We start from the raw sequence: 23,631 nt of genomic DNA on the forward strand, positions 1-23,631 counted from the left end.
GAATGTGTATGAATGAGATAAGCTAATGATGGGCACTTTACACAGCAGCCTCTGCCATCAGTGTGTGAATGGGTAGGTGTGACCTGCAGTGTAAAAAGTGCTAGAAAAGGGGTATATGAGCTCAAATCCATTTACCATGATAAACTTTATCTTCAGTGTGTCAATTTGGATTAATGTCATATCTCTTGTAATGCTCCTAATGTTGTTGATGTTTTTCATAACTCTGTAAAGAAGCCTATATTGAATTAGTCTCTGTATGAATGGGGCCTTATAAGGTTGCCTTGCCTTGATTTCTTATAGTTATATGTTGTTCATAAATGAAAATAAATGCAAGGTCTAATTGTCAATCATTCTGCTTTTTTTCATTTCTGGATTCACAGAAGTGTTATTCATGTCAATAAATGGAAATGACCTGTCTTCAGATTACTTAGTTAGTTCAACTAACAGTCAAAACAAAATATATGATCACTATTTTTTTTTTTTAAATCAGCAAATTATTTGGAAAAAAAAAACGTCTTGAATGAATGATTAATTCATGTGTAGTTGTGCAGTTCTGTATTTTCCTTAATCAGCATAATCATTAAAGCCCACTGTGGAATTCATACACAGGAATCGTGACACCTTTCAAGAGGACTCACATCCTCTCTTTGAGCCTTTTTAGTGTTTGTTGCAGATCGCTCAGGCTGTGAAAGAGAACTTCAGACTCTAGAGGTCTCCATCCTTCAGCATCCCCTCATCATCCACCTATTCTCCCTCCTCCTCCTCCCCCCTCCTCCTCCTTCTCCTCCTCCTCCTCCTCTCTGGCATTTTGTGCAGCGGAGGAGGAAAGAAGGAGTGACTGCTGAGGAGGAGACAGAGGGGACCCTGAGACAACACGTCCCACGCCAGAGCCAGACAGTCAGGGAACTTTGATTTGACGCCAAGTAGCCTGCGTTGAACGTGACGATGAAGAGACAGAGCCACGTTTCTTCTTCCTGGGAGGCTTAGATATGTCGGACGCGTGCAACATATGATGTCCTTGGACTCATGTGTTCAATGAAGATTTGTTTTTCTGTGATTTCGCTCCTCAAGCCGCTGATGGTGCCGCTTCGTTGTGCCTGCACTTAGGTCAGCCGAATGAATCTGAAGGCAGTCTGAGCGCATTGTTTCCAGCTCCGTTTGCTTATGGGATTTCCAGCCGTGATGTCTGCAATATTTCGCTCTTTGTTTCTGGGTAAGTCACTTCCCTTCTCCTTTATGAGATAATTTATTCATTTAAAGAAAGCGTGTTTTGTCTGGCGATGTGTACATTGATGTCTGTCGTTTTTTATCTCCTTATTGTTTAAACCCACCTCAACACATCTGGCAAATAATTTCAGCCAACAATGATGTCAGAATGGATGAATTTATTTCATTTAATTTCAGCCTCTATACACACCCTCGTACCGAAGTGTGCGCAAAAAAAGATTTCTATTTAAATATTTACGTTTCTATGCGTACAGGTCCGCCTCAGATTTGCAAACCATAGACTGCTCTTCTTGGTGGGAGCTTTATTATTATAAGGGGCGAAATTAAAGGGTTTAAAAGTTCCCCCGACCCCTCCCTATAAATCATCTGTCTAGATTTGTTGACCCTGTATCCGCATTTATTTACACTAAGCATAATCTTTCAAAAACAGGCCTTCTGCCGGTAAACAAATATGTAGCCTATAGCCTAACCATTTTTATAGAGGAAAAAAACACATTCTTCTTATACAGTCACCACAAAGATTCAATATTTCCTGTAAGCTTTTTCTTACGTGTTTGGCCACTTTTTAAAATGGTATTTTAGAGTTTTGTAGATGTTTAGATTTATTTGGCTGCATCGTGTTTTTTTTTCCAGACTGGACTTGAAAAGGTTAATTGAAAATGTTTGTTTCCAGTGCTCATTAATGGAAGCTTTGATGCTACTAAAATCAATACTGGTTGTACAACTACATTTCTCCAGTATAGTACTTAGTTCCTGGAGGAGACGTTAGGTTGAGAGCTTATGATGGGACTGTTAAATTCCACTGCGACTTCACCAACAGGAACTTTCTGTAGCACTGCGAGACAGTGTGTAAAAAACAACTTCTAGTTTAAGAGGTTTCACACTCCCCTCTGCTGTCTCATCACCTGCAGTGGAATTTCCCTAGCTGGCTGTATAGCTGGGGATTAAGACACATTTTCCTAATAGTAGTTATAGTCCGACATGACTCAGAAAAAGGATTCTAGGTATGAAAAAGTTTGGAAACCCCTGAGTTAAAAGGAAGAGTGTTTGAAAGTGGCCATATGAGGAATATTGCACCAGAGAGCTGGCGGCTCGCCTGCTTTTGGTTGGAGTCCAATAGTCGTGCTCTGGTCTACATGAGGCTCGCTGTTCATGGGCGAGCAGTCTGGAAAGAATCAAAGGGCTCGATCACTCATGTTGAATTTTTCATTCCCTTACTTTGGACATCCAGCTGGTTTTATTTGCTTCTACGTGATATAGGTTGTGCTATCAGCCTGAAAATGTGTTAAGAGTTTGTTTTCGCCTCCCATTATTCAGTTACATTAATACTGATGCGACCCCTCAGGAGGGGACCCTGCACCTTTGCTCAGTGCACTCTGGGAGAGGCTCCGGTCCCCTGTGAACCCTGAAGAAGATAAGCAGTATGAAAAATTGATGGAGGGAGATGTGGACCTGCATACATGCTGACTTGTTAAGGCTTACATTGGTCAGCCAGTGAACTCCCAGTATGTGGTCACTGACCATTTAGCGCTTTAACTGAAGGAGCTGACTCTGCAGAGGACACTGCACACCAACACTTCTGCTGGTTTCTGCCATCAGCTTTGTATTGAGAATGTTGTGACACCTGGTCCATACTGATAAATATGATGGTGAGGATTTATGATTATAATCATGTTCATGATTTTATAAACAAAACCTTAGTTGACAAATCTGTACCAGATTAGACAAGGTTATATATCACAAGCTGAATTGCAATTACTTATTTTATTCCTTAATACAAATACAGAAATAGTGGCTCACTTTTCTTAAAATAACCATCAGCCTGAGTCTCGTGTAAAATGACTTGTTGTTGCCATAGTGACATTTCCCCTTCCCCTGTCATGTCACAAAATATGACTGTATAAACAATTTGTGCAACTGAAAGGATATCAAAAAGGATGAATGTCCAGTGCACTAGCAAACCTGGATTAAGCGTCTCTCATGCAAAAAACAAAAACAAAAATTCTGCATGTCAGCCAAAAAAGCTTTTTTTTTCCCCTGACCAGGAAGATATGCAGCTCCTCAGGCTGCTCTGCCGTGGAAGCCTGAAGGACATTCCCCCCCCCCCCCCTAAAGTTATAGCCCTGCTTTAATTCAAGATCAACACCATGGCCAAGTAAAGAGAGGAGGTGGCTGTTTTATTATAAAAGAATCAATAGTCATTAATAGGGGCTCATTTCCTTTTTATTTGGCTTTGGTCTCGCAAGTCCTGAGACATCCTTAATTTAATATCAGTGTGAGATGTAATATCCACTGTTCACATTACAGATAAGTAGCGCAATTAATTGCCACGGAGAGTTCTTTAGCTCCCCTCTGTACCTCTGCCGATACCAAGTAAGACACAGAACAAGGTCAAAGCTAACTCAGGAACAGAGTGGGAGATTCAGGTAAAGAGGAGACTTCCTGATGGATTGCCTATCTGTCCTTGCTCCAGGATTAAATGACTCTGAATGAAGGAATTTGAAAATGACTGTCCAAGAAGTAATAACAGAGTGTAAGCCACTAGACAGTATTATAATTGAAAAGAATGAGCAGCTTTTGTTTGAGATCCAAACCTCTGCAGCCTCATTTCACATGAGTATGAGCATCGAGCTATGAGACAATGCTACGAGTGATCGTGGGAGTTCATTTACTCTAAACATCAGTGTATGAACTGATGCCTGTGTTCTTACACGCATGCATACATTTGTATATCGGGGAAGAGATTGCGCCCATGCACGCATGCTAGTATTAGATGTAGATAAAGAGAGCAGAGGCTCCAAACAGAAATTCTGTCCCCATTCTATATTTAGCATGTCTGCCGGGGTAGGCAGAGGATCTCTGAAATGTGAAGATGACAGGAGCCTCCTGAGCCAGAGGTTATGAAGTGACATCTTGATGTGTTTGCGCCTGAATCACACTCCCACACACACACCCAGTCAGACTTCTGACATTCATACAAAACCCAGAGACATTTGGATATTTGACGTTTAGTTACCATACATTAAGGCATCCTTTTGGCTTGCATTATTCTTAAGCCTTACCATTGCAGTGTCCCCTATGTGTGTTCTCAGCTTTGAAAGTATTTGTTTTTTCGCAAGCATGGGAAGAATTTGGCAAGGTCTGCATGGTTTGTGGAACGGGAACTTGCAAGATATTTCACATTCTGTCAGTGAGGTGTGGAGTCATGCAAAGTGAGTGAACCTTCATCTCGTGTTGGAAAAACAGAAACCTTTGAATGACAACAGAATCTCTCTTTAAACTGGCTTGTACAATACAATTAGAGGATAGACGTGATGCATACAACCCTCGCAGGTATTTTCATAAACAAAACAGCAGACAGATTCTGTAAACCTCCATAATACATGATGCAGCATCCTATAGATATTGCTCCGAGCTGTAGGATATAGAGTACAATCACAATGCAGCGGAAAAATACCAAATAGCTAGCAGCGCATTGCTCAATATAGCTGAATGACTTCCCTTCTACCTACAATGTCAGCGATTTGACATGCAGAACAAAAGTGTAAACAGACTTCCATCACAACAGAGGATTGTATTACTCAAAGCAGAAATGGCAAATCTGAATTTCTCGGCAAGGGCAGAACAGTCTGGAATACAAAACCTCGACTGAGGGTGACTGAAGATGCCTACAGATAAGAACAGAGGTCCAGCCGTCCTCAAAACAATTGACCCATATCATTAACAAGCACTGATTTGCCTCCCAAGCACTTTCCGTGCTGGTGTGATCAGCCTTTGAATGACACCGTGCCTCCCTGAATAACCAGCCATCCTTTTTTTTTTTCTATCACTGAGGGATTCTTCATGTTTCATTGATTGTTTTGCTTTTAGTCAGAAGGTTTTTTCTTTTCTGTCGCAGCAGGCTGAATGCCTTGTTCGAATGAAGGTGTTTGTAGGTGAAAGTCTACCTGCTTTGTACTGTAAGTGCCTTTATTCCTACTTGTGGAAGGTCAAGGCAGGTTGTATTTTTATAGCAGCCAAAGACATCTGAGGTAAAACTAAAGGTCGTGCTGGTGTAGTCTGCCCTGAATTCCTTTTTGTTCAATCTTTCTTTGTTTTAAGATCTGTGTCCTCTTTCTTATGTTTCTCTGTGATTTCCAAGCAAATCTAAACATTATCCAGTACGGGCCTTCTGTCACTTCTTCTTGTAAATACCAGGCACATGCCTATCGACAGGCCTCGACAGGGTTTGTGTAGTGTTCCTGACCTATAAACCCTTCCCCCCTTTTCATCCGTCACTGGGAATAATGAGTGCCAGATTATTTTGGAACGTATGAACAGGAACTGCCTATTTCACTTTACTGCTAATCTTTGACAGATGTTTTAGAGAGGCTCACATCCACACTGACTGGAGCCACATGCTCAAACTCCTCACAACCTGACACTGCACTGGGGTACTGTACTTAGTTTGTGCTCAACAAAATGAAAGGAATATATTCTGTTAAAGTAAAATGACATACACATGTCAAACTAAGTCTGTATAGTGTAGTGGTTAGTGTGCGGGTCCCATGTAAGGAGGCCATGGTCCTCCAGGCGGGCGGCCCAGGGTTCAATTCTGACCTGTGGCTTCTTCTTTCCCCACTCTCTTGCTCTCTCTCTCTCTGATTTCCGACTCTATCCACTGTTCTGTCTTTCTGATAAAGGAAGAGAGACAGCCAAAAAAAATCTTAAAAACAAATATAAAAGAAGAATTGAATGAGACTGGACAAACAGATTGACATGAGTGGTTACAGGTAGTCTGGTAGTCAAAACCACTCTAAATTAGACCAAGACATACCCAAGACCAGAATGCTCCGAGACTGAGACAAGACCAAGAACATAAATATCACTTAAAAATCATCATCTTGTCTGCAGTGGGCGTGTCTCTCACTTAGTCGCTAACACTGGGAAGGTTGCGGCCGTAACTTGAGGGAGGTGGGGGGGTTTAAAAAGGGGCGTTTCCCTTCTTATCACAGTAATGACGTGGGGAAAAAGCCTGTCAGTGTTGATCTCGAATGGTCTTCATTTAAAATCCAGAGTCCGCCCAGTCTGAGACCGAGACAAGATTAAGTAAAAATACATTTGATTCCGAACAAAATCGAGACCTTAAAAAAGTGGTCTTGAGACCAAGACAGATTTTGAGTTCTACGGCAGGATCATCTCTTTGTAAACAATGCTTATTTACTATAGTTTAACTCTTGGATAAAAAGATTGATACCGCTCTCAGTTTAATTGGTTCTAAAATGTAAAAAAAAATGAAAAAAAAAATTCACAGGCTCTTATCACTCTTAGCTATAATATGTTACAGTATAAAGTACAGGATGTAACATGTACAGAGCTTTAAGGTGATTAAATATTGTTGGTTTTTATTGCTCTTTTGTCATTTCCTGTTTTTGAAAATTCCAAACTGTCACTGTGATCATAAATACGAGGAGTTGTAGCTTTTTACTGCTGTTTATATAATTGCAAGTTGAATATTTTGAGTTTGACTGCTGGTCAGTTAATTATGGACCCAACCATTGGCCCAGGGGAAATTGTAGCCTATGAATAAGTGTATACATAAATACATTTAAGAACGTAGTTATAAAACCAAATGAAAGTCATTTAATTATAAAAAAAACTTTTGTCTTTACAGATTGCTATTTAGTATTGATCAAATAGCCTCTAGATCTTTGTTTTGGCATTTAGGTAGTAAAACTAATGTAATCACAGCAACATGAAAAATAGGTAAGGCCCATGTGTCACTTTGTTTTATTAGGTTAGCACAAGGCAGCAAAGACAACAGCAGTCATCTTACAAAATAACCCCCTCTTATTTTGAAACACTTGTCTTCCTCCTGTCCACTCACCAAGTGACCTAAGCAGATATTGATTAACCATGTCATTGAAATGGTTAACTGAAGTGGTGGCTAAATGGGTTCAGCATTAGCATTATAGCATCATGGCTATAAATACTCCAGATCTTGAATACCTTAACAATAAGCACAAATCCAATTATAGAGGTTATTTAAGATCAGCTTTCCATAGACTAAAAGGAGCCCTCTAAAACCTTGGTTAGTTATGACACTGGAATGTTGCATTGCCCCCAAGCTTACTGTTATCTCTGAAGCCAAAGCAGCTTCCTCCAAAGGGAGGATGTCTGCCTAACTTGCAGTGGCAAATAACCATGAAAGTCAATGGAGCAAGTACAATTATAGCTTTCTATTTTCTCAGAAAATGTGACTCGATTTGTAGCTTGTGTGCATACATATTTTCATCAAGGTCTAGGATTGTTTTATGGACGCAGTGAATAGATCAAAGAATGAGCAAAGCGGTGAGATAAATGCTGATGTTGTCGGCGAGGTGGAGCATGGAATTGTCTCCCATTGATTCATCCCACTAAAGGTCTGTTCTGATATTAATTCTATGCAGCTATTGACATTGCAGAAAATGGGATTCCATCCATCTCCACCAGAGTGCTCTTCGGCTTCAAAGGCATGAGGTGATCAAAATTCATACATCTTAGAAAAAACACCATTTAGAATGATGTGTTTATCAGTGATGGGTGGGGGGGAGGGGGGGGGGCGGCCTGAGATGCTATCTCAGCGCTCCCTGCTCTGTTGTGGTGCTTTCAAGTGCTTTCTGCCATATTGAAAACTGGCTGTGCAAAATAAAACTGTCAGGCTTGTCTTCTCCAAGCAGAACATGCTTTTGATCTGTGTTTCCTGTCCCTGAAACCAGGTATATCTGTGTTTTCTGTGCAGCTGTGCATTCCAACTGTGCAGGAAAATAAACAGCTCGAAAAGCCAAAATCCCTGTTGCTGGGGTGTCTTTCACTTGCAAGCCGCTTAGCATAGTACTTACATCAATGACACACAAAGGAGGTAAGAAGCAAACTATTGATAAAACATTTATACCCAATGAGCTTCACAGGAGTGACATTGGCGGTGTTATTTAGCGGTCATGTGCGTATGTCTCTTTAAGGATTCCCTCTGTCACCTTCGAGCTTGTTAGCATGTCAGGAGGTAAACAAAGAAAGATCATTTAATGTAAATGATATGCATTGTGATGCATTTCTTTTGTCTTTTTTGTCCTTAATTTGTCACTTTCCTGTCTTTCCTTTTCCTTGTATAATGCTTTACTTCCTTCTTTTGCTTTCCCACCTTTGAGATTTGGTGCCCCGCCCATTTCCCTACCTGAGTCTGATTAGTCTTAGCTGTGTCTGATTACACCTAGTTTTCTGTCTTTGTTTCTCAGCCAGTCTGTTTTTTAACCCTGGCTTTATGTGTGGGTATTTCCTTGTGGACGTTGCTGTTTTGCTTCTTTATATTTTGTTGCCTTCTTCCCCTGGACTCATCACAATGTAAGCCTTTATTTATTCCCTTTATGTTGCCATAAATCATATACAGTGAATGCTTTATGTAGTGCAGCTTATATTATTCTCTTACTTCAGCAGAGAGGACCTTGGTCGAACAGTTTGATGGTTTTACCAATGGACAAGGCTGGACTTTGCAGGTCTGTCATTTTTAGTGAGTGGTATATTGTACAAATAACTGATCATTCTTTGCTGGCACTTACAGTGGCCATGGGGTGCACTTGTTTGGACCCTAACATGTGTAGTGCCTCATTTCATGGTGTTTTTATTGATCATCATGTCCTAATATCAAACTGGACATTCAACCGGTATCACACTGCTGAGATGAGAATACAGCTCTCAGCTAGACTTTGACCATTCGGGGTCCTCCCCATCAATCTGAAAGCAAAGGATTTTTCATGCAGACAGGAAGAATTGTGAAACCAACATTTATTTCATGTATCCCGGGGTGGTGGCAGTGCACAGAAAAAATGACCTTTCTTTCACTCTCCATGGCATTCAGCTGTAATTCAATTCCCAGAATTGATTGCAGATGAAGAAAAGCAACTTGCACTGCACCCAACAAAGGCAAGCCAGGGCCATTTTTTTCTCCTTCTCTGTTCTCCCGCTTTTCCAAATTGGGAGCTGACTGAATGAACAGGAGGAAATGTTGCAAGTCGCTCTATTTAGATGCCCGCTGTTCCTTTCAATTTGAAGCAGTTTATTAGCCCGGCAAGCAGGACACTCCATTAGGTGTTTTGAAAGTGCGTGCTCCATTGTCTCACTCCATTTCCTCTTTTGCTTGCCAGCGTTAGTGGCTTTAATCAGCAGAGGCCCTTCTGCCCTTTAAACATTTATCTTCAGCCGCTTTTGGTCGTCACCGAGCAGCCCTGGAAAGACCTCAAGATGGATGATGCTTGGAAGGGAGGGGATTTGGTGGCCATTGATTAGAGTAGTGGAAGACAAAGCGGTTACCTGCACAAGACCTGAACACCATCTGGAGGATCCCCTTCACTCTTAGTGCATGAAAGCTGAAGTCAGGACTCGGCCATCTGTCCAATTAAGATCTGTGCTGAGTGTAGAGAAAGATGAAAAAGTTGATCGTGCAGAAACTTTAAATAGTGAGCGTATAATTTTTATTGGGTGTAAGAAAACCTTTAAAGACATATGCAATTCTGCAGATGAATCCTTCATGGAGATGAAACCCTAGCTCATCGAAACCTCGCCTCATGTAATCTCCATTCATTAGGAACTGTGAAATGCTTTTACTCAGGTCTAGTCTTGGTTCGCCGGTCCTGTTCTCTTGCACTGGATGTTGTTTGATGGATGGTTTAATTATCCAACCACAATGCACATCCATTTGGTCTTTCATAGCAGAGAGATAAAAAAAACAAAAAACATTGTAAACTGAATACCATTGATCAACTGCTAGATTGTCCACAAATTAAGTATGTAATGGGCTGATTGCACTACAGCTGTAACCGCCATATTTCAAATGACTGAGACAGGGGGCCTCTATCAGGCAGAAAGGTTGAGAAGTTTGTTTCCACAGGAGATAATGTCACCCAGGCTTTTGGTCAAACTAAGCAGTGTGGAAAAAGCTTCTTTCTTTCCTTCCCTCTTCCTCCCACTTCTTTCCCCCTTTTCCAGGCAAAGTGGTGCAGAACAGATGGCACCACCACCTTTGTTTTTTCCGACTCGTTAGACTTGACTTGTTGATGAAATGGAGCCTTTACGCTATACTGCTCATGCAGATGCGTAGCAGTATATTTTTTTAAATGTAGCCTCTGTCTTAAAGTGCCCGCCAGCAAGGCTGTTTTAAACCCCAACATGAAGTATCTACAATAAGGATGTTATGTATGTATCCTGCAGGACGCTATATTGAGAAAGATTTCTCCATGAGCAAGAGAGCAGCACTGGCTTTGCATGCACTTATAGTGAACATGGAGCATATTTCTTCTCGTTACTGCAGGATAAACACTCATAATAATTCTCAAGTACTTTCTGCAGCTGTAGGTTAGTGGTGCTCATGAGGTCGTGTATGCTCTCTGCAGTAATGGAGTGCACCTCAGAGACTCAGCAAATTGATGCCAACAACTTTCCAATCATATCTCCCAGGCAGGCATCTGTCCTCCATTTGTTTTAGCCATCTTGTTTAGCCTGGCCCATCATGCAATTTCTCTGACTCTTTAGATCACCACATCTGTATTGCAGAGACTTTAGAGGCTTTAGGAGTTCATTCAAAATGCCTCTCATGGTTTGGCATTGTTGTCCACACTGTCAAACTTTGACTGACATTGTCTTATTGTGTTTCTTGAGTTAGGAGGCTCTTCAGTGTGTGAACAGTGCAGCAGTGAATGTAAACCAGGCTTTACTGTGAAAATGATTAAACATGAGGTTTTTTTTTTGCACGTCATGTTTTCTTTCAGCAGCAGACATAATTTTATTTTGTGTGTCTTTCTTCAAGAGGGAAATCAAGAGTGTTAGCATTTGGCTTGATTTGCTGTCTGGGGTCCAAAGACGCTGCTGCGGAGGAGGAAATAGCAGAGTTTGCAAATTCAAGCTCTTAAAATAATTAAAGTTGGCATGATGACTCTGCTTTCTCAACTGGTCTAAGCTTAAAAAAAGACAGCTTTAGGAGTTACCACACAGCAACAGCAAGCTGAGATAAACTGTGAAATAAGGAATGATAAAGTTAGTAATAGGCAGATAAGATTAAATCACATTCTGTCACTGAGGAGTGAAATGAAGCTTTTGGCAACTGACCCATCATACGAAAAAAAGCAAAAAAAAAATTCCATTTAGGAGCGAGAGATGCTGTTTACTCTATTAACCTTTCCTCTCGGTTGCACTCATGACATTGAACAATGTGGAAGAGGCGGACTCCGCGCTGGCCCTTTTGCTAATGAGGCAATTAAGTCTATGCTGCCTTGGTTGAGCAAGGGGCAGGGAGAGCAAGGCAAGTCATCTGCTGTCTCAGCAAACACCAAGCATCTTAGCCGCGCTGCTGCAGTCAGAATGCATAACAAGCTCAGCTTTGTTGTAGTCGCCGCCCCATTCGTTGTGGTCCTGCCTTGTCAGTGCGACCCTTTTTGCGCAGCTGGAGATCACAGGCAGCATCAGGCCGCATCTATCCATGTGCACTGAGTCGCAACAAATGGCAATGGAAGAAGAACAGTGAAATAAAAATAATGTTTGTGCTCCACTTGTAAGCTTTTGTCAAGCCAAGGTGGGCAGAGATGGTGGAACATGGCCCCAACCATGTGTGAGAGAAATTGAAATAACACAGCAGAGCACATAGCATGGTTAAGATATGAAGAGGACTACTCACTGCATTACATGACCCATTCCACAATACACACTAAGAAATACTTTTTCTAATCCATCAGAAAGCCCAAAGAACATTGAGGAAATAAATGAACTAACAGAAAGATTACATTCAGAATGACATTCTATCAGATTCTGTTTCCTTCAGTCTGTTTCATTTATCAGCCTCAGAGTGTCCTGTTGACTCGAGTATTTACAGTGTTTCCTCGTGTTATGAGTTATTCATGCAGCTAAAAGAGCTCTCGCTGGCCGACAGACTGAGAGGATGTTGGTTTTACCGAAGGTCAGTTAAAAAAAAAAAAAGGAAAGTGTCATACACTAGGGCTGGAGATTTACTGTAAAGTACAGTAGAGTGGAGTAAAGATGTAGCTCTGATCCTGCCGTCTCAGAAGACCTGTGAGAGCGGCAACTCTCCCTTTTCCACCTGTTTATTGATAAGTGGAAGACTGTACACAACATGTGTTTCAGAGAGATAGGAATATACTAGCATGCACATGCTAGATGATTGAGTGGCTGCAGATGTGTGATTTCTGATTTTATCATCACATTTCCCTCTCTGATCTATGTCTGAGGGATGGTATGGAATTGTAGCTTTGCTCAAGCGCTTTCAAGATGATGTTATTGCTGTAAAATATGCTGATGTACCCATGAAAAAAAAATCCTTTTTACCCAATCAAACGAGTATGACAACAATTATGATGATTTCCCCTGTTAGCATGGTGACTGGTTGCTATGAGCAGCTGCTGTGTCCTACAAAAAAGGGCTAGCATTAGGGCCTAAGTTAATGTGTTTAAGGGATGCACAATTCTAACGAGCGATAAAGGAAGGCTTACGGCTGCTCAGAAGGGATTAGGGGACATAGTAGTCTGTCTTAAAGCTCAGGCTTAACCATCATACTCTCTCTCTTTTTTTTTTCTTTTTTTCACACCTCCATCGCTCCTCACTGGTAATGAATCGCCAGTGTTTCTTGACACAACGCATGAGATGGAACGTCTCACTCGGTGGGGAATGAAGACGGCTGCTCATTAGCTGGGGAAAGGTGTACCGAGCCAGAAAGAGGAGATGTCCAGACAGATTTGCTTGAAATCAATGCCTGTCTTCTGTAGCTTCCTCGAGGTAGATGTGGTTGCAGCAAGTTCATCAGATTCTTAGCAGCTTATACTGAAGGGAAAGGGCTGCGTAAGTCTTACAGACACATGTTTAAAGTATACAGTTTGAAGCAAAAGGAATTAAGTAAGTACTATGGTTCCATTTAGCATGAAAAGTCCGGCCTCTTGAGCAGCTTTCACTGTCCACTTTAACATATCTGCCTTTGCCACGTGACCAGATCAATATTAAGAGATTACCTCTGCTCGGTGGGAGACACGGATACCTCTGAAGTGGCAGGATTGGAGAATGACAGAGCTGATGGTTTTCAGTTACAGGATACTAAAGATGCATCGTGGCAAGGGCGCCAGCAAAAGTGCACAGTTAGCAAAAAAGGGGCCGCCACCGGCTACTGACCATGTGTGTTTGCTGATGGCTAAAAGCACTGACACTGGACAGGACAGGATACATGTCGTTACAGACAAATCCTGAATAACACAGAAAGCACAAACATGACATATTTTCAGCCCTCTTCATCTCATAACTGACTTTGTCCTTTGGCTTTACATAACATGAGACTGCCGTCACAAAAGCTCTGTCAAAAAAAAGCATGTCGTTTTCATTCAATATTAGAGATACAAGACAAAATGAAGATTCCCTTTATGCTTCAGTTATATTGAAAATATGGACTATTGTATCAGAGTATGATTGGCTGTGGTAAGAAAATGTGCAATATATCTATTTATTCAAAGAGTCATTGTAACCATTAAACAGTGAAATATCATTGCGTAAGAATGTCATGTTGCTATGCTAGTAACTGTTTTATACAGTTAGTTGCTCCAAGCCCTGGAAGGATGATATAACAAACCTTTGGCTCTATATTTACACCAATTCTGTTCTTTGGTTCAAGCTGAAAGCCCTCTTTAGAAGATACATAGATGCGGATGCAGTTGTTTTTCTAAAGCAAAGTCAATAATGTAGTCATTTTGTTTATCTGGAGAACATTTTAATTGACATGCAAAGTTAGCAATGTTTTGTTGTATGGTATATTTGTTGCATTTAGGGTCTGCGGGGAATCACGACGCCGACGCATCAGCACATTTTTGATTATTAATTGAAGTTACAAGTTCGAGGAACGCCCATTCTGACGTCTCCTTCACTTACCCCCTTCACTTCCCCATTATCCTCTACTCAAGCAAGACAATCTACACATATAATCACCTTCTGCAGATGATTTCATGAAAAGCTAGAGGCGATGGGGGGGACAACAGACATTCAGCATGTCCTGTCATGTGGGTTGACATTATGGTATTATTGCACACATTATCATTCAAATAGCCAGCAGAACACAGGCCCTCATTATTTTACAAAAGGATTTATTTTTTTTGTCACCAGAAAGTGTTTCCACTTTTGTTTATATTTGGCCTGTCACACACAGTGTGCAGTATATGTTATCTAAGGGGGGGATACAAATACATTTTATTTCTTTTGCAGACCCTGTATTGCCATTGTTTGCTCTACATGGCATCAATAAAAGTATGAATGATGTTTCCCTACACTGACCAGTGAGGTCATTAATCCTAATATTTAGACTGTAGCCACCATGCACTCCCGGCTGCGGCTCGACTATAAGTAATCATAGCCATACACCCCTGCGTATTGTGCTGCAGGAAAAACACTACACGCAAAGAAGCTGAGTCCATCAATCTAAGAGGCCCCGACATATTTTCTCCAACCCCAATGTCAGAGGATTTCTTACATGGCACCCTTCCCCCCACCCAGAGGGAATATGTTTATGAGCCCTTCCTCTTACTGTCCTGCCTCTTCCCAATCCCCTCTCCCCCTCTTATGAGACGAGGGGTCAGGGGCGGATTCAGGGGACGTGTGTAGAGCTTTCTGCAGCAGGGTCGTGATGGATGGCCACTCAGCTATACATGCCGTGCTCGCCAGAGGACAGCCACATTTCTCCTTCAGTGCCGGCCGCGTAGACCTGCATCTGCATGAGGACAGCCACAGGATGATGCTCTGTGCAGGGTCGAGTAGGAGTATCTGATTAGGTGTAATAGAATTATAGTAATCGGATTCCCAAAAAGATGACATCTGTAATCTGTTGTATTTACTGTAAATATGCAGTAATCACATCAGTTAGCTCGTGATGCCTCAGAGATAATGCATCGCCTTGTACAGCAGTGGAATCTAAATATGTGGAATTCCTTTTGATGTTGCAGACAGTAAAATGAACCCTATTTAACTAAAAGCTTTTATTGAAGTGTGGTGTAAATTAAGTATTCTAGCAGCATTACTGGTTACAATTTTCTGCAGGTAATCAGCACTTACTTAAGTAATTGCATTTGAGTATAATCCTCCTAACCCTGATGACTGCTCTTGCAGTGAATGGTAGGCTGGCTGGATGATATGTTGAGGTGGAGCATTAGCAAGAGGATGACCCCAAGGGGCCTTATTGGAGGCTACTGCTCGGTCATAGAAGGAATAAACGCTGCAGGGTTCGCTGCATGGCAGTGCAAAGACGCTGCTTTTGGGTCAGAGAAATGAGGGGGGAGAGAGAGAGAGAGAGAGAGAGAGAGAGAGAGAGAGAGGGAGAGAGGGAGAGAGAGGGAGAGAGGGAGAGAGGGAGAGAGGGAGGGAGAGAGAGGGAGAGAGAGGGAGAGGGAGAGGGAGGATCTGTCTTTGATCCTGTGGTATTAGCCTGGGCTGCAGCCATAATGAAGCTTGTGCTGTGTGTGTGTGTGTGTGTGTGTGTGTGTGTGTGTGTGTGTGTGTGTGTGTGTGTGTGTGTGTGTGTGTGCGTCACTGAAAACTCCTGTAAATATCTGCATCTGGAGTGTTTATATCTCGGTGATTAATTATAACTCATGTGGACACAAATAAATCACTCAAAGCGTTTGTGCACATGCATGTGTTAGTGAATGTGCGTATCCCCAGATGGCCTTGTGTGAGTATATTTGTAGTGTGTAGTGTGTGTTTATTGTGTGCACACCAGAAGTGTGTATCCCCAGATACCTTCGGGTGAACATATTGCAAGGTATGCATTGTCATCCTGTGAGTGTACTAGGCAGATATATTTCCCTGACTTTGAGTGCATGTTTGTGTTTGTGTGCGAGTGTGTGTGCGAGTGTGTGTACCTACAAAGTGATGAAGCAGGAGAGGCTGCTTGGCGACTCATCCATCATTTCCCCCCCTGGCCCGCGCTGCCCTCAGAGGAGCGCTGTGCTGTCACAGTGACATTGGGCTCATTTTGGTCTAGAAAAATGGTGCATCCACCCACAGCGTCACCACCGCCGCCCCGCCGCCCCGCCTAGCTCCCTCCAGCCAACCAGCCAGCTTTAGACGCCACGGTAACAATCCCTCTAATAGTCTCAGACTTCCTCCCCCCAGCCCGACAGCTTTACACACTGTATCCACAGGGACAGATTGCTAATCATAGCCAGCGCTCTTTTGAAGGGGGCCCTCTTTTGTCTGCTGTCGTTAAGCGGAGCTCTTCAGGTGGATTGTCACCTTCTCTGACCCCCCTCCCCCCTCTGCTAGATAACCTTGGACAGGGTGGAGGAGGAAGGGAGGCAGATGAGCGATAGAAGGGGAGAGGTGAGACCACTCTCTAAGCACCCCCACGGTGTCTCTGCCCCATCTTGCATCTCTTGGTAATGTACAGGGTGAGTCAGCATGAGCAACTGCAGTATAGCCCAGTCGATGTGTTTAGGCTCGCCTCTGAATAGACAAAGCCAGCGCCGTGCCTCACAAACCGCTGCAGCTGCTGCTCCGTGACTCAACCTGAGTGTACGTGTGCTCGTGTCCTCCAACTCTCTGCGCAAATTTTTGCCTGTGCAGGACGGCACATGCACACAAACTTTCTGCTGCTGCTGAGAGTGAAAGGTGTCATGGTCAAAGGGGCATTTTTGCACAATCTAGCAAGAGCCAACAGAATGAAAAAGAGGAAAACTGATGAGTGAGAAAATTGGATGCTGGATGAATTTCTTTAGTTCCACATCCATGTGTGGCTGCTGCAATGAAGCAGGTCTGGTGCATGTCACAATGCCACTTTGTCTTGCACGTTAAGCTAGAAAGAAGAAAAAGTAGAAACCTGTGCATGCGTCTGTGTTTTATGTGTGTGACTAATAGTGCAGAGTTTGTTTTGCAGGTAGGCCCTTCTCTAAGCACACAATGCTCTAGGGACAACTAACACATGGCTAGGATAAACAGCCATCCTAAACAATTACATTAGTTCATACTTATACACACAGAGACGTGTGCTGCATGTTCAACACAAACACAACAAAAAGGCAGACTGCTATGTGCAGACACTGATAAGTAAAGAAATACATGCAGACATAACTCAAGCACCAGCTCCTGTTACGTAACTGCAGTCACCACATTTTAGTGTCATTCCTCCCAAAACGGCACCTTGTTGTTAAGGGAGAAGGGGGGGGGAGGAGACACAAACAGAAACAGAACGTAGATAAAAAACTGAGAGAGGGAGGCATAAAGTGAAAGAACAGAGGGGGCCTGGGAGAGCACAATAAGAGTACAATGGGAAAAGAGGAGTTGAGGGATTGCGGGTTTGCCCCCGTTGCCATCATCCATGTGTCTGCAGCAGAAACAGTTTGTTGATCAGTCATGCTGCTGAATACGCACACACGCACGCACACACACAACAACACAAAGGGAATGTATACGCACAAATCTACCGACACAGACAGGCACACACAGCTTTGCCTCAATAAGCCTCCTATCATAGATAACCTCTCCAGCTGACAATAGCAACAATAACATAAATCCAGATCACAACAACAACAAGAACAACAACAGCATTGGGCAGCCGAGTCGTTCACAGACCGATGTCAGCATATTCTCCCCTCCGCTGTCTCCTTTACAAAAACTCTTTTTGTTTTTATTCTAAAAGGATCAGCTTCCTGATTTCCAAGAACCAGTTAAGACATGTCAGATAGGTGGCCAATTGATCTGCCTGTTCTGTCATTGGAGATCAATTGTCATCTGTCCTCTTTCTATTGGAGATCTTGTTTCCTCCATTTGCCTGTAGCAGCACCCCTTGGAACCTCAAATTCCCACCCGACCTAACCTTTCCCATATTTCAGGCTGAAGGCCAATCCTTGTTATTAATTTGCATGACCTTGTTGACTCTAATGTCCTATTGAGCTGCTGCACTGTCTTCCACATGTATTGTCTTTCATACAGCCCTGAGAATAACTTCCTTCCTGTACAGCGGATCAATAATGTTGCATGGGGCAGTAAGAAATATTACGCCATTTGCCATTTTACCATTATGGCATGAATTGTGTAAAATATATACTAGCTAGCCTGGAATCAATAGCCCTGATGTAAATGAAAACTATTCCCTTCCTGTTTCAGTGATGGTATTGTGGTTTCTACTGTATGTACATTTATAAATGCTTCATGCACATTTCTGAGATGAAGCCTCACTGATGGAATTTTACTAAGTTTGGTTACAAATAGCACTCAGTCTTTTCTTTTAACATTCCAGTCGAGCGTTATGATGCTCCGCAGGACTCTTATCACAGCCTCTCACCATGAAGGCATTACTGTATAGCAAGTTTCAATCATTCTGTCACGGGAGAACTATAATCTTTTTTCTTCTGCATGGCATATGTCCTTCCAATTCTAACTAATCCTTATTATGCCTCAGAAGCGAAGGTCATTGTCAAAGCCGAGGGGTGATTAAGTTAATCCACTTGTTTTCTGAATCCGATTTACCTCATTTTCTAAACTAGGGAACAATGTTCCGGCACAAAGACATCAAGATGATACGCATTAAGGAGGAGGGCCCCTACACTGGAGAGGCTTCTATTATCTGTCTACATCATCTGCATCCTATTCTTGCTTCCCAGTCCCATCAGCAGATTTCTAATGACTGCGTTCAAAGCTATCGCTGGTACATGGGAGAGTGAGAGTGAAAGTGAGTATATACACGAGTTAACAAGAAGCATGATCTCTCTGATTCATGAATTGATCCATGCAGCTGCAGTGTAAGCCACTAGCAGCAAAACACACAGCGCCCTGGTGAGCAGGAGCCCCGTGCTGCGGCCGGCCGGTCTCACTGACTTACGCAGTGCAGTAGCATACAGTTGACTTCATTAGCGGGTCCCTCCCTTCTCGGGGATGGATTATTTACTACTGCACCTAGCATGGACAGATGCACAAATCTCTATAGTGCAATATCTGTGGAGCAAGTACAAATAAGTGTGCATAGGTTGGGGGGGACGCGTGTGCGTGTGCGCGCGCGTGTGTGTGTGCGTGTGTGTGTGTGTGTGTGTGTGTGTGCGTGTGTGTGTGTGTGTGTGTGTGTGTGTGTGTGTGTGTGTGTGTGTGTGTGTGTGTGTGTGTGTGTGTGTGTGTGTGTGTGTGTGTGTGTGTGTGTGTGTGTGTGTGTGTGTCAGTGGAAAACCTTTTTATTTCTCTACAGCAAGACAGGCTGAAGCTACAATAAATCCAGATTTTTATTTATTTTAGTTCATGCAAATAAAGTTTTAAATTGCATCCATGTGCAAATGAGTGATTATATGTGCATGTGTGCATTTTGAACTGTTATTCTGCATGTGAGCTCACAAACTGGACAGAAAAAAAAACATTTTTTTTTTCACATCCATGCTAATGTGTTGCTGCGTTTGTACGTCATGCCAGTCTGCATTTATGAATATTTGTGTATGGATTTATTAATGTGAGTGCCTTTCAGTACATTATATAACCATTAGCTTCTCCCTGTCCAGTCTGATCAATCTCTTGTGGCATGTGAGTGATACAGAACACACATACTCTACAGAGACAATTTGGCACTCAAGCATTTTCTTTTTTTTCACTTCCTCCTACGTAATGTAATTTCTATGACATCCAGCAAAGATAAGCATGTATATGTATGAGGAAATGTCAAAGCTTTTATTGTAATCCCTTGTTTCCTAATGCAGACATGGTCCTATGGCGTGATCAGCCAATGACAGAAAAAGTAGTGATTTCTTCCTGTTATAGTTCCCGTAGTGTGAGAACAAACAGTAGGGATGAAGACTCTTAAGTTCTTCTTTAAATGTTTTTAAACCCTAACAAAGTTTTCCAAGACATCCAATGGGCTAGAAATGTTGGTCCAATCTTAACCCTTTCCACTGCTAGCACCAAGAGAATTTCTTTATCTCTTTGTTATACTCTCTTTCACTTGTACTGTACATAAAGATGGAACACACAAACACTGCTAACCCATTGATCATCTAAATGTTACAAGTTATCAGACTCTTCATCATGAAACATCAAGTGATTAATGAACCAAATGCATATGTTTTGGACAAACACCTAGCTAGCACTTCAGCTAACAACTCATCAGTTTGTCAAACAATATTTGGAACAAATGTAATACCACAGGGAATTGTTACAATCAAGTTTTTTTTCCCATTTATTAATTGCTTTGTTTGTCCACCAAGCAGACCAAACCTGAAAAAGCCGTTGCTGTGATTTTTTTTTTAAATTCTGATAAAAAAAAATTCTGAGTACCTACTTTTTTTTGGTATTTGCATTAATGAAAAAGCTAATTCAATTATTGGCTTTTAAAATGTTTTTCAAATACTGTCTGTTGATCATTTCAGATCATAACTTCACTCTTAGGTTGCCAACCAGCAAAATTGCTCAGACAAACTATTGAATTGATTAACGATGGTTAACATAGAACAGGATCAAACGCTAAAGTATGCCAGATAAAACCATTGGGTAAAAAAACTGGTACATCAACATTGAGTCCAAAAATAGCTTTCAATAAGCAAAAGATCAATGCTGAATGATACATAGGAAGCCATTACTGTATGACTGATGGAGTGGTTGGAGGACATAATTAACCAATGCATTATGGACAGTATGTTTCTAAGTTAATGTAACCTTCAAATCCAAACCATGTACCAAAACTCTGCCTAAAGCACAAGGCTGCTGTGGAGCTTTGGTTTTGTTGCAGCCTGCTACAATAAAGTGTTTCACAAGCATGAGACAAGAGAGGCTAGAAAAAGATGTAAGACAATGACCAGAGAGAGAGAGAGAGAGAGAGAGAGAGAGAGAGAGAGAGAGAGAGAGAGAGAGAGAGAGAGAGAGAGAGAGAGAGAGAGAGAGAGAGAGAGAGAGAGAGAGAGAGAGAGAGAGAGAGAGAGAGAGAGAGAGAGAGAGAGAGAGAGAGAGAGAGAGAGAGAGAAATGCAGAATAAAAAGAAGAGCAGTGAAATGTGGGGCAGACAAATAAACAGACACTGAGTTAAAAAAAAGAATCTTAAATGAAAACAATTACAGATGTTTAACAGTATAAGCAGATCATGTTGTGAAGTTCTCAATCAGTCATAACAAACAGGCCTTATGCACAATTCAAAACCCATGGAGCCTCGCCATCACTCCTCAAGTAGAGCTTGTAATCATCTAGGGGCATCTTCTGCGCACACCTATTAGCTATGTGTGTGTGTGTGTGTGTGTGTGTGTGTGTCTCAACCCCCACAGCTATCAAATGAAGGTGTGACCGAGTCAGAATGAGATCCCTCCATTGCCCAAACAAACACTGTAATAGGCAATTCAAGCGCAGACTCTATTATTTTTCTCTGACTGGTGTGCTGCTTTGTCGTGTGATGCTGGCGTTTTTTATCAGCTCTGTTTACTCAGAATCACCCACGTTCACGTTTTCTACCAGAAGATTGGAATCATCGCGTTCCCCTCCCTTCACTTCAGTGTCTATGTACAATTTTTTTTTTTAAGTTTTGGTCACATAACACAAAACCAGGGTGCTTCAAAGTGAAGTAATTACATAATAGCTCATGTTTAAAGAAAAAAATAAAGATCATATTGTCTGAGAGTTGCCTTTCAGGTCTTGACTTTTTTTTTCAGCCTTTAATGTGGGAGAAGTGCTCAAATTCTGCATCAGGCAGAGGTTTTTTATAATGCACTTACATTAGTAATAGTCTATTTAAAGCCATAAAAGAATAGACGGTTATTCTTGAGAGAGAGAGAGAGAGATCTGAAAAAAATGTTGGAAATTAACTTCTTAGCGAGTTTGGGGAGTTTGGGGAGCAGCCTGTAAGTGACTCTTAATTTTTGTTGAACAAAGGGAAAGAACCTAAGACTGCCGAGCTCATTTATTTAAATCCCTGAGGGGGGATAGAGTACAAATTATATAGGAATAAGTAAGGTTTACCCATTTAGTTCTTCAACTGCATCAGCCATGGTGTGTTTATTTTGGACTCGTTGTTCAAAGGGTAAGAAACGTAGCCCTTTTGTTTTTTTGAGCTTCTGCAGCTTGTATGCTCTTTTATCTTCTTTGTTATTCTCCGGCTCTTATCCAGAAGCCCATTTCTGATGCTGTTCAGTTTCTAGTGGGTTTTTTTGTAGCTGGACTCTGAGGGAGCAAACTTTAAAGTATTCCCCTTTACCCAGTAACTGGATTTTTTTTTTTGGTTTCTCCTCTGCAGCTTGCCACCCAGGGTCTCTGCGTGTCTGCTTCATTTGGCAGAGGCAACTCTGCTAAACAAACCCTTTCAACTGGGGGCTGACTTAGGCTCATTTAGACAAGAGAGCAGAGGGAATAATCAATCCTTAGATGCACCAATCTAAATATTTTATCACCTCAGATGCTGCTAGATGGCTGAGTCTGAAGCAGGAACGAGGGAACTCAAGCTGAACTACAGTTTCTCCCCTAAAAAAATCCCCATGGCTGCTTCCACCATGATTGAGATGGAAATTAATTATTACAGAGCATTTCATTAGGAGGAAAAAAAAGTATATGCAAGGGGGAATCTTAATCGCAGCCAATTTTCTCAATTTATTGTTTTCTGGATGATTGTTTGTGATGATGAAGCAAAGCTGGTAGTGGCCAGTGTGGGAGCCGATCCTTATCACTCCCTTTCTCATGCCTTTTTTGCCAGATGGAGCTCTTGGTGGCAATTTCTAAGCTGCAGCAGCGTAAAGCAGGAAGCACGACACACTGATGAAAGAAGGCCTTAATGGTTTAAAGTGTTAAACCTTGTCTCCCCACTCATTCTTATGGGCTATTAGAGTTTATGTTAATTAGATTGTTTAACAGCTCAGCCGACCTCTTTTGGTCTCTATAATATGTTCTTCCTTGAATCCTGCTGCAGACAAACCGTCACAGGTGCTTTAACCAGGGATGCATGGGAGCTTTTTTTTCTCTCTTTGATATTAAACACTTAGAGGGGGTTTTACTTATGTTGTGTTTATTATGCCAGTTGTTAACCCTTCCACTCCATGCACATAAAAGTGCATCTGTCCAGGAGCCTGGCTATCCAGCTAGATCAGTCTCTGCCGTGAGACTCGGCTTGTCCCCACAAATTATCTCTTTCCTCACCCTGGGAGCTGGAGCGCAATGATCCATTTGACTAAGAGAGACACCTCCCCCATTACTCTCAGACTGCACTTGGCGCCCCTCGCACGGCCTGGCTGGTCACAGTCAGGACAGGGTGGAACTCATCCGCGTGGAGGAAGCAGTGTTTAAGCACATTAAGGCGCCCTGAATGGGTAAAGGTGCTACATTTGAGCCTCTACACCTGCACCCTAATCAGCCAAGACACCATTTACAAAAGCTTGGTTTACAAAAGCCGTTGCATCAGTGGTATGTCGGGGAAAA

At 42.1% G+C, this 23,631-nt stretch overlaps 1 protein-coding gene across 1 annotated transcript in view; it reads left to right on the top strand.

Moving 5' to 3' along the window:
* Window positions 1-779: 779 nt before the first annotated feature.
* The window catches only part of clmpb (CXADR like membrane protein b), a 73,627-nt gene continuing 50,775 nt past the window's right edge, over window positions 780-23,631 (top strand). Inside the window, exon 1 of the mRNA XM_061045947.1 lies at window positions 780-1,213. Coding sequence (XP_060901930.1) covers window positions 1,165-1,213 — 49 coding nt within the window. The 5' untranslated portion in view covers window positions 780-1,164. The remainder of the gene's footprint in view (window positions 1,214-23,631) is intronic.

This window comes from Labrus mixtus, chromosome 9 (genome assembly GCF_963584025.1).
Source record: "Labrus mixtus chromosome 9, fLabMix1.1, whole genome shotgun sequence".
Classification (NCBI taxonomy): Eukaryota; Metazoa; Chordata; class Actinopteri; order Labriformes; family Labridae; genus Labrus; species Labrus mixtus.